This window comes from Agelaius tricolor, unplaced genomic scaffold (genome assembly GCF_023055355.1).
Source record: "Agelaius tricolor isolate 1412-34295 unplaced genomic scaffold, bAgeTri1.0.p SCAF_15, whole genome shotgun sequence".
NCBI lineage: Eukaryota > Metazoa > Chordata > Aves > Passeriformes > Icteridae > Agelaius > Agelaius tricolor.
The window spans coordinates 12,554,242-12,568,444 of NW_027269275.1; the positions used below are offsets into that span (position 1 = coordinate 12,554,242).

Below are 14,203 nucleotides of genomic sequence, written 5' to 3' on the forward strand. Positions count from 1 at the left end.
AAGGAGGCAAAGTGTCAGCAGATGGCACTCGGGCTGCAGCACAGCCCCACAGCTCGCAGAGATCCCGGCAAACACACAAAACATTCGGGAACTGGAAGACTGAGAGGTGTCCGAGGTCCTGGGTCACTGAGAGGTGTCCGAGGTCCTGTGCCACTGAGAGGTGTTTGAGGTCCTGTGTCACTTGAGGCAGCCAGGTGGTGGAGCTGCAGGTGGTGTCAGGTCCAGCCACGATGATCTGCCCATGACAAGGGGACATAATTTTTTCCACTGTGGCTCAGACACCTTTCCCTCCCTGGCCTCACCCTGTAACTACCTCAAAGCTGTTAGGGAAACAAGGGATTGAGCTCCACATCAGTTTTAAGCAAGGGTATAATCAGAGCAGGCTACAGAAGGCAGCACTGTCACCTTTCAACAAGAAAAAATCACAAAGCAGAGCAACTCTCAGTTCCTGAACTTCGCTCCTAGAATTAAGGGGCTCCCCCAGTCAAACCCTCCCATTCACAAGAGCCAGTGGTGCCCCACTCTGACCAGGTGCCTGGAGCTGTAACCACTGAAAATAGAGATGGGTACTCTTCTTAGCAGGCAGCTGTGCTGCATCCATAAATCACTGTGTGCAGGTACTGTTAATGTTTGCCTAAACTTTGTTCCCTGAAGAATCCCTCAAGAATTGTGAGGAAACAAACCATTAGAGCTAACCTGCTTATTACCTTCCAAAACATATGTGCTGTTTTATAAGTAAGCATTATAACCACAGTAACTGAGCCAATCATCTTAAGTAAAACTGTTTAAAACCCCCAAACCTATCTCTGTTCCCTGACAGGGAATATTACAGCTGCTCGCAGCTACTAAGACTGAACATTTCCTTTTCCAGTGCAGATGCTGTTGGCACTACTGGGCTGATCCTAAAATGACTTCAAAGCTATATCAACAAGGTCCATGAATATTCAGGCACTAAGGAATTTGGGCAGATATCCCAGAAGTGGCAAGGCCTGGTGCTGAATCTAAAGCTCTCCCAGTTTTTTGTGTTGGAAACACAACTATTCAGATGGCTTTATGCTCTAATGGGAGCATTGAATACTGTGAAACAAATAAACGACTAAAATCATTCTCTGTTGATTAAAATAAAGTGGTTTAGGGTTTTATTTTTGTCTTATACAGCCAGTAACAGTGCTGCCCCTCACAGAACTGCACACACTATTTTTCAGCAGCTGCTGCTTATCCATCCCTTTGGATGAGAACTGTGGCTTTGCTCTTCCCCCTCGTGAGCAGTAATGCATGGGGACAAAGCTGGCCAGGGGTTGTTTTCTGAAGGGCTCAGGTCACAGACAGCATTTGTTCCCTGTGCCACAGCTCAGGGTGGAGCTGGGAAAGCAGGTATGACAGCCACAGATGCAGGCAGTGTGGGAGGGAAGCAGAAGAGGAGGAGCATGTGGAAGCCGAGCTGCTGCTGCTCCGCTGCTGCTCCAAGCTCCCAGGGCAGCCTCATCCTCTGCTCTTCTGGCACAGACTTTCTCTGCCACACCAGCACCAACTGCCCAACCTGGATGTCACCTCTTGGATGACACAAATTCCTCAACTCCTTTTTTTGCCAGTTCCTGGAATAAACTGCACGAGAGACAGAGAGAACTCGGAAGAATCATCTGAAGAAAATTACTCCTCAAAGGAAATACACAGCATTGGAAAAGGCAAAAGTTCACTTCTGGCCTAACAAAGCACAGATAGTCAGCAGTCAGGGCTGCAGTGACTGTTCTTGCCTGGCTCCATGGAGGAGCAGGAATACAACTTTGTGCTGTCCTTTGGAGCCAACACCAGCAAGTGCAGCCTTGAGACCAACCAAACAGAGGCCCAAACGTGCTGGACAGGAGCGACCAGGGGCGGCCCAGAGGTGGTGATTGTACCGGTGCTTTTTGGGTTGATTTTTCTCCTGGGAATGGTGGGAAACACGTTAGTGTTGGTTGTTTTGGGGCGTCTTCGGCCTGGGGGCCGCCCATCGCGCAGTGCCACCAACATCTTCATCCTCAACTTAAGCATTGCAGACTTCTCCTTCCTGCTCTTCTGCGTTCCCTTCCAGGCCACCATCTACTCCCTTCCAGAGTGGATCTTCGGTGCCTTCTTTTGCAAGTGGGTTCACTACTTGGCCATGGCAACGATGCTGGTCAGCATCTTCACTCTGGTGGCCATGTCTGTGGACAGGTACATTGCTGTGGTCCACGCCAAGCGCTCGCCCTGCATCCGCAGCAAGCGCAACGCTGCCCTCGGCGTGGCTGTCATCTGGCTGCTGTCCCTCCTCATCGCCATCCCCGTGGCCCAGCACCAGGCCCTCATGAGCGGCCACCAGCAGGCACCCAACAGCTCTTTCTGCTGGGAGCACTGGGCAAACGGCTCCACGGCCAAGCAGATGTACAAGATCACCATCCTGCTGGTGGGATACCTCCTGCCCCTGCTGCTCATCACCTGCTGCTATGCCAAGGTGGGTGCCAGGGATGGGAATAATGCTTAAATGGAGGGAAAGATCCCAGACTCCTTGTGGCTTGTGTGCGTACACAACTACACAGCCAACCCTTTCCATATCCTCTCCTGGTACAGAATACTTTTTTGAGGTGAGGGAGGGAAGGAAAACAGAGAATGAAATTACACCAGCTAACAAAAAGGATTAAAACTACCAAGATGACACCCAGCCTGTCACCCAAACCCCCTAAAGGCTCTTGCTGTTTTTCATATTTTTCATTTTGTTCTTTCTAAATAACAAATGTTTGCTACTGGCAAGAGGAAAACCTATGAAGAGATGAACATTTCCAGGTTATTGCTGTGCTGTAATCAGGTTTCAAAAGCTAGATCCAGATGTTGTTAATTGAGAATTGCCTGGAGTGCTCCAACACTCCTTACGACCCTCCCTCTGGAGGGTGACCCACTGTATTTGTTTGTGCTGCCCCCAGGAGTGACAGGACAGCCCCACCAGAGCACAGGACTAGCAGCCTGCTCTCTGCCCATGAGTATCATCAGCCTAGGGAATAAATGAAGACAATTTGAGGCTCAATATAAAATTCAAAGTCCATCTGAAAACTCCTGTGGATTTCAGCACAGTGCCAGCTGCGCTCTTAATATTTGCTGCACTACTGAAAGCCTAGCAGGCTTAATGCTCTTTCCAAACCTTTTTTCTTGAAAGAGAAATTTGAGAGTTTAGAATTAAAAGTCTGAAACATCAAAGTCATCTTTGAAGTCGTGTTAAAATGATTACTTCAAATTTTTGGTGCTTGTATGAGGAGTTCTAGTATTAATACACAAATTTCAATTTCCCATTCAATATATTGCTCCTTTTTTCCTCCCAAGGTTTTATACCACCTCCATACGAAAGTAAAGAACATTTCCAAGAAGTCAGAGAGATCAAAGAAGAAGGTAAATATCTTTGGTTTAATCAGTATATTGACTATAATACAATAGATATGCCAGGTTTATAAAGTAATCAGCCTGGTCTGTGCTGATCCCAGCTGATTTAGAGACTTTACAGTTTCTGCTAGTCCTTTTGCCTATGAATCCTAACCAGATTTAACTATAGGTTGTATTAATTTCTATTGTTTCATTACATTCACTAGCATACACTCAGTTTTGTTTGCAATATACTTATGAGGACCAATTCATAATTGGTCTTGCACTTACACTGTCTGCAAGGTTAGAATTCAACTGGTATTTGCAATATTATCTCATAACACAATAACTGTCCCAGTTATACTACACCACCGACAATATTTATTAGACAGGTGTTACTTACCCTCTCCTCTCTGGATCAATAGTGCAGACTACAAAGAGAAAGCAGAGTCAGAGTTTTTGTGTGTTTAACAGCTACTATGAGAAAAGGCAACCAAGATGTATTGACAATTTTGATAATGTAAAATGCAGCAAAGTGCTAAGAAGCACTGTCATTCCACACAGAATCATTTCACAAGTTTGAAAAATTGCTTTAGGTCTCAAAATCACCATAAAATCCCTAAATTGATCAGTTTAAATTTCCCTCCAGAATTTCCTTACTTATGTATGAATGGCACACTACCTATTTTGTTGCTAATTTTTAAGAGAATACTACCAACAGTTGAAAATTACTACTGTTACTTCCCTGTAAAGAAGTTAAGAATTTCATTTATGACAATGTATCCACTTGTGTTGTTTTCAGATTTACTCTGTAGAGTTAGATGAAAAAACAGCACTACAGTTTCTTCAATCTCAAGTTTAGTTATTAGATATTGCCAAGAGGATAAATTTTTAAAAAACACCTTTGATTTTAGCTGTTCAAACAAGTTAGTGGTGCAGCACTTTTTCCTCCCTCTCCTTAAGTATTTCCCTGGCCACAATTATGAAACACCCAACAGCAATTCTTGTTCCATATAGCACAGTCAGGCCTAGTTAAATAGGTGATCCTTTCAGATAGAAGAAAAATTAAATACATGCCTCTACACACACACATCATCCTTCACAACATGTCTTCTTCCAGCCTGTCTGTGTAGAAATTGTCCATCTAGCCTTCCTGCATGCCAAACATCTCCTTTAGTGTACTTAAAGGGGTTTTTTGTTGCAAACACTACTCAATATTTCTCAGGAAGACTTCCTTGAGTTCCCACTTCCCACTCAATTCTTGTATATTCTTTCAAAGCATACTTGAAACACAAGAGTGAGAGCCAGTTTTTAAAGCATATCTTCTTAAGAACATTTAATGTTAGAGCCTAATGAGAAACTCATAGATGGCTGTCAGTTCTGTTAGTCCAGCTTCCTTCATATGTACTTAGTGGGTCCATTTGTGAAGGTAGCTGTGTTTGGGTTTAATTCATAAACCTCATCAGGGATTAAGTGAAGAGCTTTTGTTTATTTAACTGAAAAATGTTTGACAAATGAATCTTGATCCACATTTGGAAGGTTAATTTAGGACATACAGAACATTGAGTTTGTTCTAAAATATGTGTGACTTCAGTGGTTAAACCCTGATTGCCTTGAGCTATGAGAGAAGGTGTAGCACAACAGCCAAGTCTTCCCACATGAGGTGATAAAATTGTCTGAGTCACATCTGTTAATTCACAGTGTGCATCTTCACCAAACTGATATGGAAAACAAGATCTCATATTCATAAAAAAGAGGATAGTCTGAAATTATGACCATGCAGTTCCTGCTTCATTCCTACAATTTCAAGAAAACAGGGCATTGGAGCTACTATCCTACTTCTACCCCCAAGAGATTGGGGTGTGGGTTTGCGCTTTTTGGGTTTTCCCCTTTGGGTTTGGTTTGGGTTTTTTTCTGTTTGGTTTGTGGGTCTAGTGTTGTTTTGTTTTTAAACTGTTAAAGAGCAAATTTTGCAAACAGTTTTTTGTTCAAATCTCCCAATGCTCATATAGGCTCTGTATGTGAGTTAAGGTCTCAAAAGAATCAAATTGCAGACTCAGAGTCCTTGTTGAACAAGATTTTCCAGTGAAACAGTTGCCAACATTACCACTGCAAACAGTTTGCTCTGCATTTCAGAAGCTATAAGAACTCTCATCAAGATTGAACACTTCAAGATAAAACATAGTTAAGAAAGAAATCAAATGACATAGAGCTCAGGGAATGGTCTTGCCATAAGCAGCATTCCACATCTGCTTCTGAAAAAATAGTTTTACCAGGTAAGATTTTTTTTAAATGTCAAGACTTATTTCAGGATCTTTACCTTTCATTGACCTTGCTGGAGTCCTGGTGTGACACCAGTCCCTCCCCACCCCCAGATCCTATAACACTGATAACAGGCAGAAGAGACACCATTCTTACTCACATTGTTTGAGCCATAGCACACAGTAAGAAGCATTACTGGGACAAATCCAAGGTAAAGCCACCTGAAAGGTCATAGAGGAGCTGGTATTTTGTCTGCTATTAGAACACCCTGGAAATCTGGAAACAGCATGTGAACCTCAATAAGACAAACACTTACAGAACAAGTGGGACACTGCTGGATGTAGACCTAAGGTGATTTCTAAAGAGATGATGATGGCATGGCCAAATGAACAGTCCCAGTGTTGTGCAAGTACATGCATGATTTTCCTAGCTGTACTGCTGTAGCAAAGAAAGCAAAATAATCCTGGATTTAACTGACTCTAAGTATGTGAAGCATATTACTGGAGCCCAGGTACTTGATACTGTAGCTCAACCTCTTCCTTTAAAGGTCACACTGTACCAGTAATTTGTATCTATGCCTTTAAAATGAAAAAAAAAATTATAAACCTTTTTTGTTTAATAAATCAAACCTAGGGAAACAGGAAACAAAGCGTAATGAACAGCGTATTAGGAATTTGTTTTTCCAAGAAGTCTCTTGCTTGATCCTCTACCCCTTTCTGCCTTTTTGTGACACAGCATGGTTCCCAGTGCCTGCTCCCTCCAGCTGTGCTCCCTCCAGCTGTGCTCCCTCCAGCTGTGCTCCCTGCCCTCCCTGGCGTGTGCTGCCTGCTCCCAGCAGAGCAGCACCTGCTGCCCAGGGCCCCCAGAGCTGCACGAGCAGGCAAGTGTGTGATAACTCTGTCTGTTATCACAGTATGGAAACAAAACCCAGCTAAAAGTTCAATCAGTGCTAGAGGTTTGGCTATCCACAGTTAAAAGGAACTCTGACACGTGCACCTACAGAGTGGCATTGCCACCCCATTTCCTCTCATGGGGGTCTTGTCAAGAAGTTCTCACTGCTATATGAAGCATCATCTCTAAACAAAGTCTCCAACACCAGGCTTCATGTCACCAGGATCTGAGACCCTGCTGTTGTCTCCCAGACCACAGTGCCACAAGATATAGCTGGGCTTTCAGTGTGGGTTTTATTTCCTGTACAATGTTTGTAAAGTCACTTTTCCTTTCTCTTCCATTACTGGTCTTTCTACTGTCTGTCACTGTCCCATTTGCCACAACGTTGTACTCAAGGTCTGGTATTTGAAGATACATAGGGACTAAAAGGACAGCCTAAGAGAGCCCTGGTTTTTAGGACAAACTACTCATGGGCAAGTTTAGACCCTCTATTGTAAAGTCAGTTACAACTAGATTTTGTTTGAATAGGTCCAGTTTATGAATAACCCAGAGAGCTCTGACAGCTGTCACCCACTCCAAGTCAGTGTTCAAACCCCTGCTAAAATGAACAAGTCTGTCTTTAGCAGAATCCTACAAATGCCATACAGGTACATATCACCCCCCCCCAAAAAAAAGAAAAAAAAAAAAAAGAAAAAAAAGAAAAAACCCAAAAGATTTTGTGCTTGGTTGTGATCTGATCTTTAAGCTTTTAACTTGCAGGATGGTTATGTTCAAACTACAGCAACCTTTTCAATTTGTGCACACATGAAACTTTGCAAAAATTTCCCAAGCACAAAGTTTGCTGCATCCTGACTTCACATTCCATTATCAGAAGAATTTGACCCTTAATTCAGATTCCCACTTTGAAATTTTTGTATAACTTTGGCATCTACACGTCAAATGAGGGACATGCTCAATTTAAAATGCTTTTCCATTTGTACCATCTCTGCATTAGAGCAAGAAAGATGTTTAGAATTTTTTGCAGGCCTAGGCTGAAATTCTGCATGATGAACTAAGACTGTGCCTGCAGAAGAGAGGCATGACTGGCTGCTTCCCCATTTAATGCCATACTAGCTGTACCAGTTTGCCAGCCTTGAAAATCAGATTGTGTGATGCTGCAGGATTCTCTTTTGAAGTCTTGGATAATCGTTTTTTGAGGCCAGCCAGCAAGACCACATGCTAAGAAATTCTGTGCACCCCTCTATGACAATGAAGTATATTTCAGTTCTGTTACCTCTTTTCTCAGCTACTCAGAGTACAGCAAGTCTGTAATTTGGCTCCAAAGAAAGTTAATGATTCCCTGTCTGACAGTGTTGCAAAATGTTTCATAAGAGCCCAGCCCCAGGAACTCTGGTCTTACATCTGCCTTAAATAAGATGATTTAATGATGGAAATTAATGCAAACTAAGGTCTAGCATGGCCCTGTGGTGTTTTACTGGCCTCTGGAGCACACCAGGGTTCCTCAGTGTTTACTCACTTCTGTATTGTGCATCTTTAAAGAGCAAATAACAAGTTTTGCAAACTGAACAATCTGAAATTATTTTTCAAGTTTAAGAATGTGTCTGGGGATGTGAATTTTACAGCAATTTTGCAAGCTTCCTTGATAGGATAGAAGGAGTTGTGGGACCTTGAGGCCAAAAGCTTCAATTAACAGACCAAATGAGCCACTTAAAGATAACAAATTAGTACCATGCTTTTCTATTGGTTAGCTACAACAGAAAGGTGAGCCGTGCCTGCCTGGTGGGTCAGCAGATCAGCTGTTCATTGCTTCCAGAGCTGAGTAAACATAAAGACATGTGGAGTTTATTTGGGACACTCCCTGGAGTGCTGCACTTTGAAGGTCATACAAGAGCCTGAGGTAAAAGATACAGAATTCCTTCAAGGTAGATGGGTACTCCTAAACATTTTGGCCAAGAGAGGCAGATAAAAGTTGTGTACTAAACAAATGCTGTGTACTGAGCAAATGCTCTGTATGCTAAATGAATTATTTGGCTATTGTTCATGCAAATTGAAGGTTTTCATGTAGGCAATGATCGTGATGTTCAAGGCCTTGGCATTTGAACAACAGAAAATACAGCAAAGGAACATGGAAGATCCTCAGAAGTGTCATCCTGCAGATTGTTTGGTTAACAGGAGCCCAGGGCAGCAGGAATTAAGAGCATCATTACCAATTAGGAGGTAATAGAAATATCACAATGCTCATACACATTTATGAATAGAAAGTGAATAAATTTCAAGGGCACCAACAGAGGAGATTAGTGGCATAATCCCAGAATGAGAGGTGTGCAGATGAGCAGCTGGAACAGTGCAAGCAAGCTGCTGGGAAATGAAGAGTCCCTCTCAGCACATAAAGCAAGTAATCAAAATGAGCTGATAACATCTGAAAATATATTTACTTCAGTCCCTCCTCTTCTTCATGACATTCAGCTGCCATCTCTGGCTCCAAGAAAAAAGACAGAACAATAAAAAACAATACTTTCAGTGTGGTTTTCAGATCACTGAAGAGTAGAATTAGACTTAAGTGTAGTAAAAAAAAAGACCAAAGGGCAACGAGAAGTGCTTCAGTAGTAATTAGAAGATGAGTGTGCTCTGAAGTAGAGACAGCTGCTATCCAACATTTAAATTACTTAAGAATAGGTATGCCATTTTCTAAACATTTTGCATTTATCACTAAGCTATGGGCATCTTTCTGGATTGTGCTTGGGACCTTTCTGTCAGAACTTTATGCGCAAAAAGGAAAAGAATGTTTGCAAATCCATCAGGGCAAGTCATTTGCCAACAAAGCAAACAAGAACGTGGCACCAGCAGTGAAGGAAGGGGCAGTTTCCACTTTGCATGCTGGCTCACAGATGGACTCTGAGCAAAGGGATGCTCTCCATTGGGTGTCCCTGAATGTAAAGCCACACAAATTGTCTTCCTCAGAGGTTGGTAAGTTCCTCCAGCAGTGCAGTGGTATATTGCACTAAGCCACATGTCTTTCCTGGGCACTGACACTGGGTACCTGCAGTATCCAAAAAGCTTAAGGCACCGTGGGTCACTACATATTTTCCAAGTCTTCACTATAATAAATTACAACATATAGTGAAGTCTGTAACTCTGTAGTTTACCATAATGAAGTATGGGGTAGTAAAAATGTGCACCAATTGTCTCTCAAACTTTAAGGAAAAGAATCTACAAGTTAGAGATGAGTATATCAGGAGAAAAGATTTATCAGTAAATGACATAATCAGATATCCTCCTAGAAAGCAGTAATAAAGGAAGAGTCATTTGTAATTTTCTGATAAGACAGTGTGGAAGAACTGGCACGGGCTTCTTTATGCATCTTCATTTAGAATTATGGAAGAAAAAAAGAAGAAAAAATAATCTCACCATATTCAGGAAGCAGCAGTTGTCTCACTAATGAAGCCCAGTTTGTCTGCAAGCCAGTACTGTTTAATAAAAACCTAATTGAATGTTCTTTCCCATTTCTGTGTGGCTGAGGTACACAGTAGAAATGGATGGTCTGATCAGCTCTGAAAAATGATGTGCAGCTGAGCTGTCTCCAACTGGGACTAAATTAGGAAAGTGACAAGTCCTCTACCCCTCTAGACTGTTCTGTCCACTTTATATTTTAATCTCGGGAATTTTCATTAATCTAACATTCAGGTGGTTCTTCCTAAAATATGTAAATCCATGGAATACTTGAAGCATTTGACTCATTAAAGGCAATCTTAATTTTGCCTTTGACAAGATGCCTGACAAGTTGAAGCAAGAAACTTCATTAAAATCTTATCAAGGACAACAGCTCTAAACACAATTAAATGTTAAAGACTTCATCATCCTCCCGAATGAGGTATCTCACCCAAAATGTTTTTTAAACACATTTTCCAATGCTTTTTGAAGGATGGGAGAAGGCTAAAAGCAAGAAATAGCTTGTCCAGGGCCAGGGGGAAAAGTAATCAAAGGGCAAAACAGACAAAGAAATGCTGGGAAGCATAAATGAGAGGCAGATTACCCACAAAGATAACAAATGAATAAGCAAGTAAATTCAACACAATCTGCACATGACAGAAATGGGCAGGGGGGAAGGGAGGAATAACAGAAATTCATCTAATTATCTGACAAGCAAAAAGATCTTGTTTTTGTCACCATGCTATTGATTCACTGCACGGTTTCAATGCACTTGGCCTGTACAACAAATACACTGTAAAGTATATCCTGGAGCTGCTTGACAGACTTCTAGGAGTAGTAAGAGAGATTTAAGTAGTCAATAGTGGTCATTGTACAGCTCTATTATGGACCCACCAAAATTTCAGAGTCGAACCAGAAGGTTTGCATTAAGTGGGGACAGCTTGATCAACAGTAATGCAATAACTGTGCAAACTGTCACAGCTCATGGAAGAAGCTCAAACAGTACACAACCTATTTGGATCAGTCCTCCACAGCTGGTCACAGTCTACAGTAACAGGAGTTTAAGCTACAGCAAAGTTACCACACTAAAATCCAAACAGTGTTTTGTTTCAGTTTCCTCTGTCTTAACTACGTATTCCCCAACTTGAAAAAACAGAGAGAAGTTCCATTTCCAAAATCTGTTTCTTGAGTCATGAATTATGTATGAGTGCTCTAGTATTGTCTGTGTTTTCCATCTGCAAAATCCCAAAAAGCTGGACCCCAGAAACAGCTCTGTGCTATTACATAGCAACTGCAAACCCATTGTGTAATACTCAGCCCTATGTTAAATTGTTATTTCACAATAAAAGGGGGAAAAGCTAGGTATATAAGCCTTATTCAAAAGCATATTTCAGTGCTTGTAGCCCCCTAATTTAGGCAGATGGATGCTATGAAAGGTTGCCTGGGTAACAAGCCTAAGCTGCTTAACATTTCTAGAGGGTAAAGAAGTAGCACCATTATTGCTGGTGAAAGCTAATGATGGGACCTGTTTATTAATCATTTCTTTGGTACCCATGTACCACAGCAGGTGAGCCAGACCCCACAGGACAGCTAGGTCTGTGTCCTTCAGTGTCATCAACTCCTAATCATTCCAGTCTATTTTTAAGGACATCATCTGGCTCCCAGCATGGTTGGTTTGAGGACACTTGGCAGGGTAGTTTGTTCACTCTTAGGGGAACATTGTTAGCTCAGCTGTCTGACAGCATTCTGGTAGGTGAAACAAGGAAGCACCTGGAGCATGCCAGGTACACAATGGACCTACAGGTTATTGCCTTTCAAAGTTAATAGACCCTTATTTGAGAGACCCATTTGACAGAAATCTCTTTTTTTACTTGTATTGTAGTCTTGATCTAAAGTAATAACATCTTCCTTAGAGAGGTTAATGGGTTTAACTAAATGTAGCCATGATAACTACTGACTAAACAAATTTCTGTTCACTAGAAAATTATCCCTTTTCTAGGAAAGGAACTTTACACTATTCACTTGAAATCATGCAAGGGAATTATTGACAGAAACATTGACCTAGACTACCAAGCACTGCAGGGACACACCTCTAACCCAGGCAGCAAAGGCTGGGATCTCACAGGCACAGGGAGCCTCCCTCAGGTCATCACCCAGCTAGGAATATGTCAGTGAGCACTGTGTATTAAAAAAAAAAATCCTCGATGCATTGGTTTTCTGAGTTTCTTCTGTAATAGGGAAGATACTGGAAAAACCTTTCTCCTCAGGCCAGCCTTTGTTACTCCTCTCAGTGGTGTGCTTACTTGGAAGTTGTTTTCCCCTGCAGTTATTTTCCATAGCCTCAATGTTCCTCACTCTCCAAGTGTTAGGAACTATTATTTCCACTCTTCCTTGTAACACATTGTTGCAGCCTTTGAACTGTTTGAAGTTTTATGGGCACTGCCTCAAGTGTCTATAGTTATTTGCTTGAGCTAAAACCAATCAATTCAAGTTTACCAGGGTTTTTAGCGTCCTTTTTCATATTGTCATGATTTGCCCACCTGGCAGTTGTCAGTGTTGCCTGACAGAGGAAAGCAAACCCTCATCCCACAGGCTCGCTTGCTCACCGTGACCATTTAATACACAATCTTCTCTTCTCCAGACGGCGCAGACGGTGCTCCTCGTGGTCGCTGTGTTCCTGCTCTCCTGGCTGCCACACCACATCATCACCATGTGGGCAGAGTTTGGGCACTTTCCCCTGAACAATATCTCCTTCACCTTCCGCATCATCTCTCACTGCCTGGCCTACGGGAACTCCTGCATCAACCCCATCCTTTACGCTTTTCTCTCGGAGAATTTCCGCAAGGCCTGCCGCCAAGTCTTCACCTGCAAGCTCCTCCTGCGGCCGGTGGCCGCTGAGAAACTGGCCAGAGTGCGCATGGAGAACTTCTCCACCACCCACTCCACCACAAACGTGTAAGCTGGGCTCACAAATACATTTCAGGAGGAAGAGGAGGGAAGAGGGTTCTGTCTGGGGAGAACATGCATGCAGGTGCACTCCAGGGAGCGGTGGAGTCTGCAAAAGTGTGCACTTTGCCAGGTTACTGGAGTGGTAGGAGACATATTTCCCTCTTACTGTGAGGACATGTGACAGAACCTGTCCTCGGTATCTTGCTAGACTCTGGGCTACGTGCAACAGAATTACCTGAATGCCCATAAGAGAGAGCCCAAATGAAGTTGTAGTTATGACCATAGGATCTAAAGTAAAATTTATGCAGAAGGCAGAATGTGTACAGACAAGAAGGCAGCAGTTAATTACATCTGTAGACCGTCATTGAGATGTGAACAAGGAGTGATGCAACATTCAGAAAGCAGTTTGGGAGAAGTCAAACTAAAGTCTTTGGATGTCTTTGTTTCTTCAACCAATTTGACCATGTATGAGCTGCATACACATTTAGCTCACTACTGGGGGTAGGGTCTCTAAATCCCTTTGAAGGCTTTGCTGTAGCATTTACCTATTGGGCAATTACATCTTTCACATGATGTGTCAGTGGTGTAGCTGTCTGCATTTGGTGGCTCTGTATCAGCTTATACATACCAGAGTGAGTGTCTGTGTGTTCCTGTGTGTAATTACTGCTGTTAATCACTGGCTCCAGCAACTGTCTCTTGGTGAGCAACAATGTGAATGTGGTATTTCTCAATATATGCTTAAAACACTGTGGCTTTGTTTGAAAGTACTTACAAAAGGTTTTGTGGTAAATAGTGTTCTCTTGACTCTATCTACCCAAGTGGCTTTTTATTAGCCATCTTAGTATATAAATACCTGACATTTGTGGTGGTTTGTTTGGGTTGTTTGTTTGGGTTTTTTTTTGACAAACTGTTGTGATCAACAGTGCCCTAGCAACAAAAGGTAAGGGCATTGTACCAAGTTCAAGGTTATTACTTGTAACTATATGAAGTGCATATTACTTCAAAAGTAGGAAGCAAATGGCTGAAAGAATTTCATTATTTCATTGTGTTGTCTAATTCAGTATTTCTGTGTGCTGCAATCCAGACTGTAAAAATGTGTGTTACAGAAGTTAAACTACAATTTATTTGCTGTCCATGCAATGAATGGGTTTCCAGCCTCCAAATGGATCACTCTTTCACTATATTTCTAAAACTTGGGAGCTATTGTATTAAATAATTTTACTGCAGTTTGTAACTTCCTTTAAGAGCCCTCTAACTGCTATATGAACAGAGCACATGTACAACAGGAAAAAGTCACTGCCTGATC

At 42.2% G+C, this 14,203-nt stretch overlaps 1 protein-coding gene across 1 annotated transcript; it reads left to right on the top strand.

The window, feature by feature from the left end:
* Nucleotides 1-1,408: 1,408 nt before the first annotated feature.
* LOC139596287 (galanin receptor type 1-like) lies at nt 1,409-14,037 on the top strand. Its single transcript, XM_071440421.1, has 3 exons — nt 1,409-2,470; nt 3,331-3,396; nt 12,590-14,037. The coding sequence occupies exons 1-3, from the start codon at nt 1,763-1,765 to the stop codon at nt 12,905-12,907; spliced, it is 1,092 nt and encodes a 363-aa protein (XP_071296522.1). The 5' UTR covers nt 1,409-1,762; the 3' UTR covers nt 12,908-14,037.
* Nucleotides 14,038-14,203: the final 166 nt, after the last annotated feature.

Bases quoted from the DNA above. Each gene is read 5' to 3' on its own strand.
- LOC139596287 (XM_071440421.1), top strand. From the start codon at position 1,763: ATGGAGGAGCAGGAATACAACTTTGTGCTGTCCTTTGGAGCCAACACC. The intron at 2,471-3,330 runs GTGGGTGCCAGG...TTTCCTCCCAAG, and splicing joins TCACCTGCTGCTATGCCAAG to GTTTTATACCACCTCCATAC. The intron at 3,397-12,589 runs GTAAATATCTTT...TCTCTTCTCCAG, and splicing joins CAGAGAGATCAAAGAAGAAG to ACGGCGCAGACGGTGCTCCT.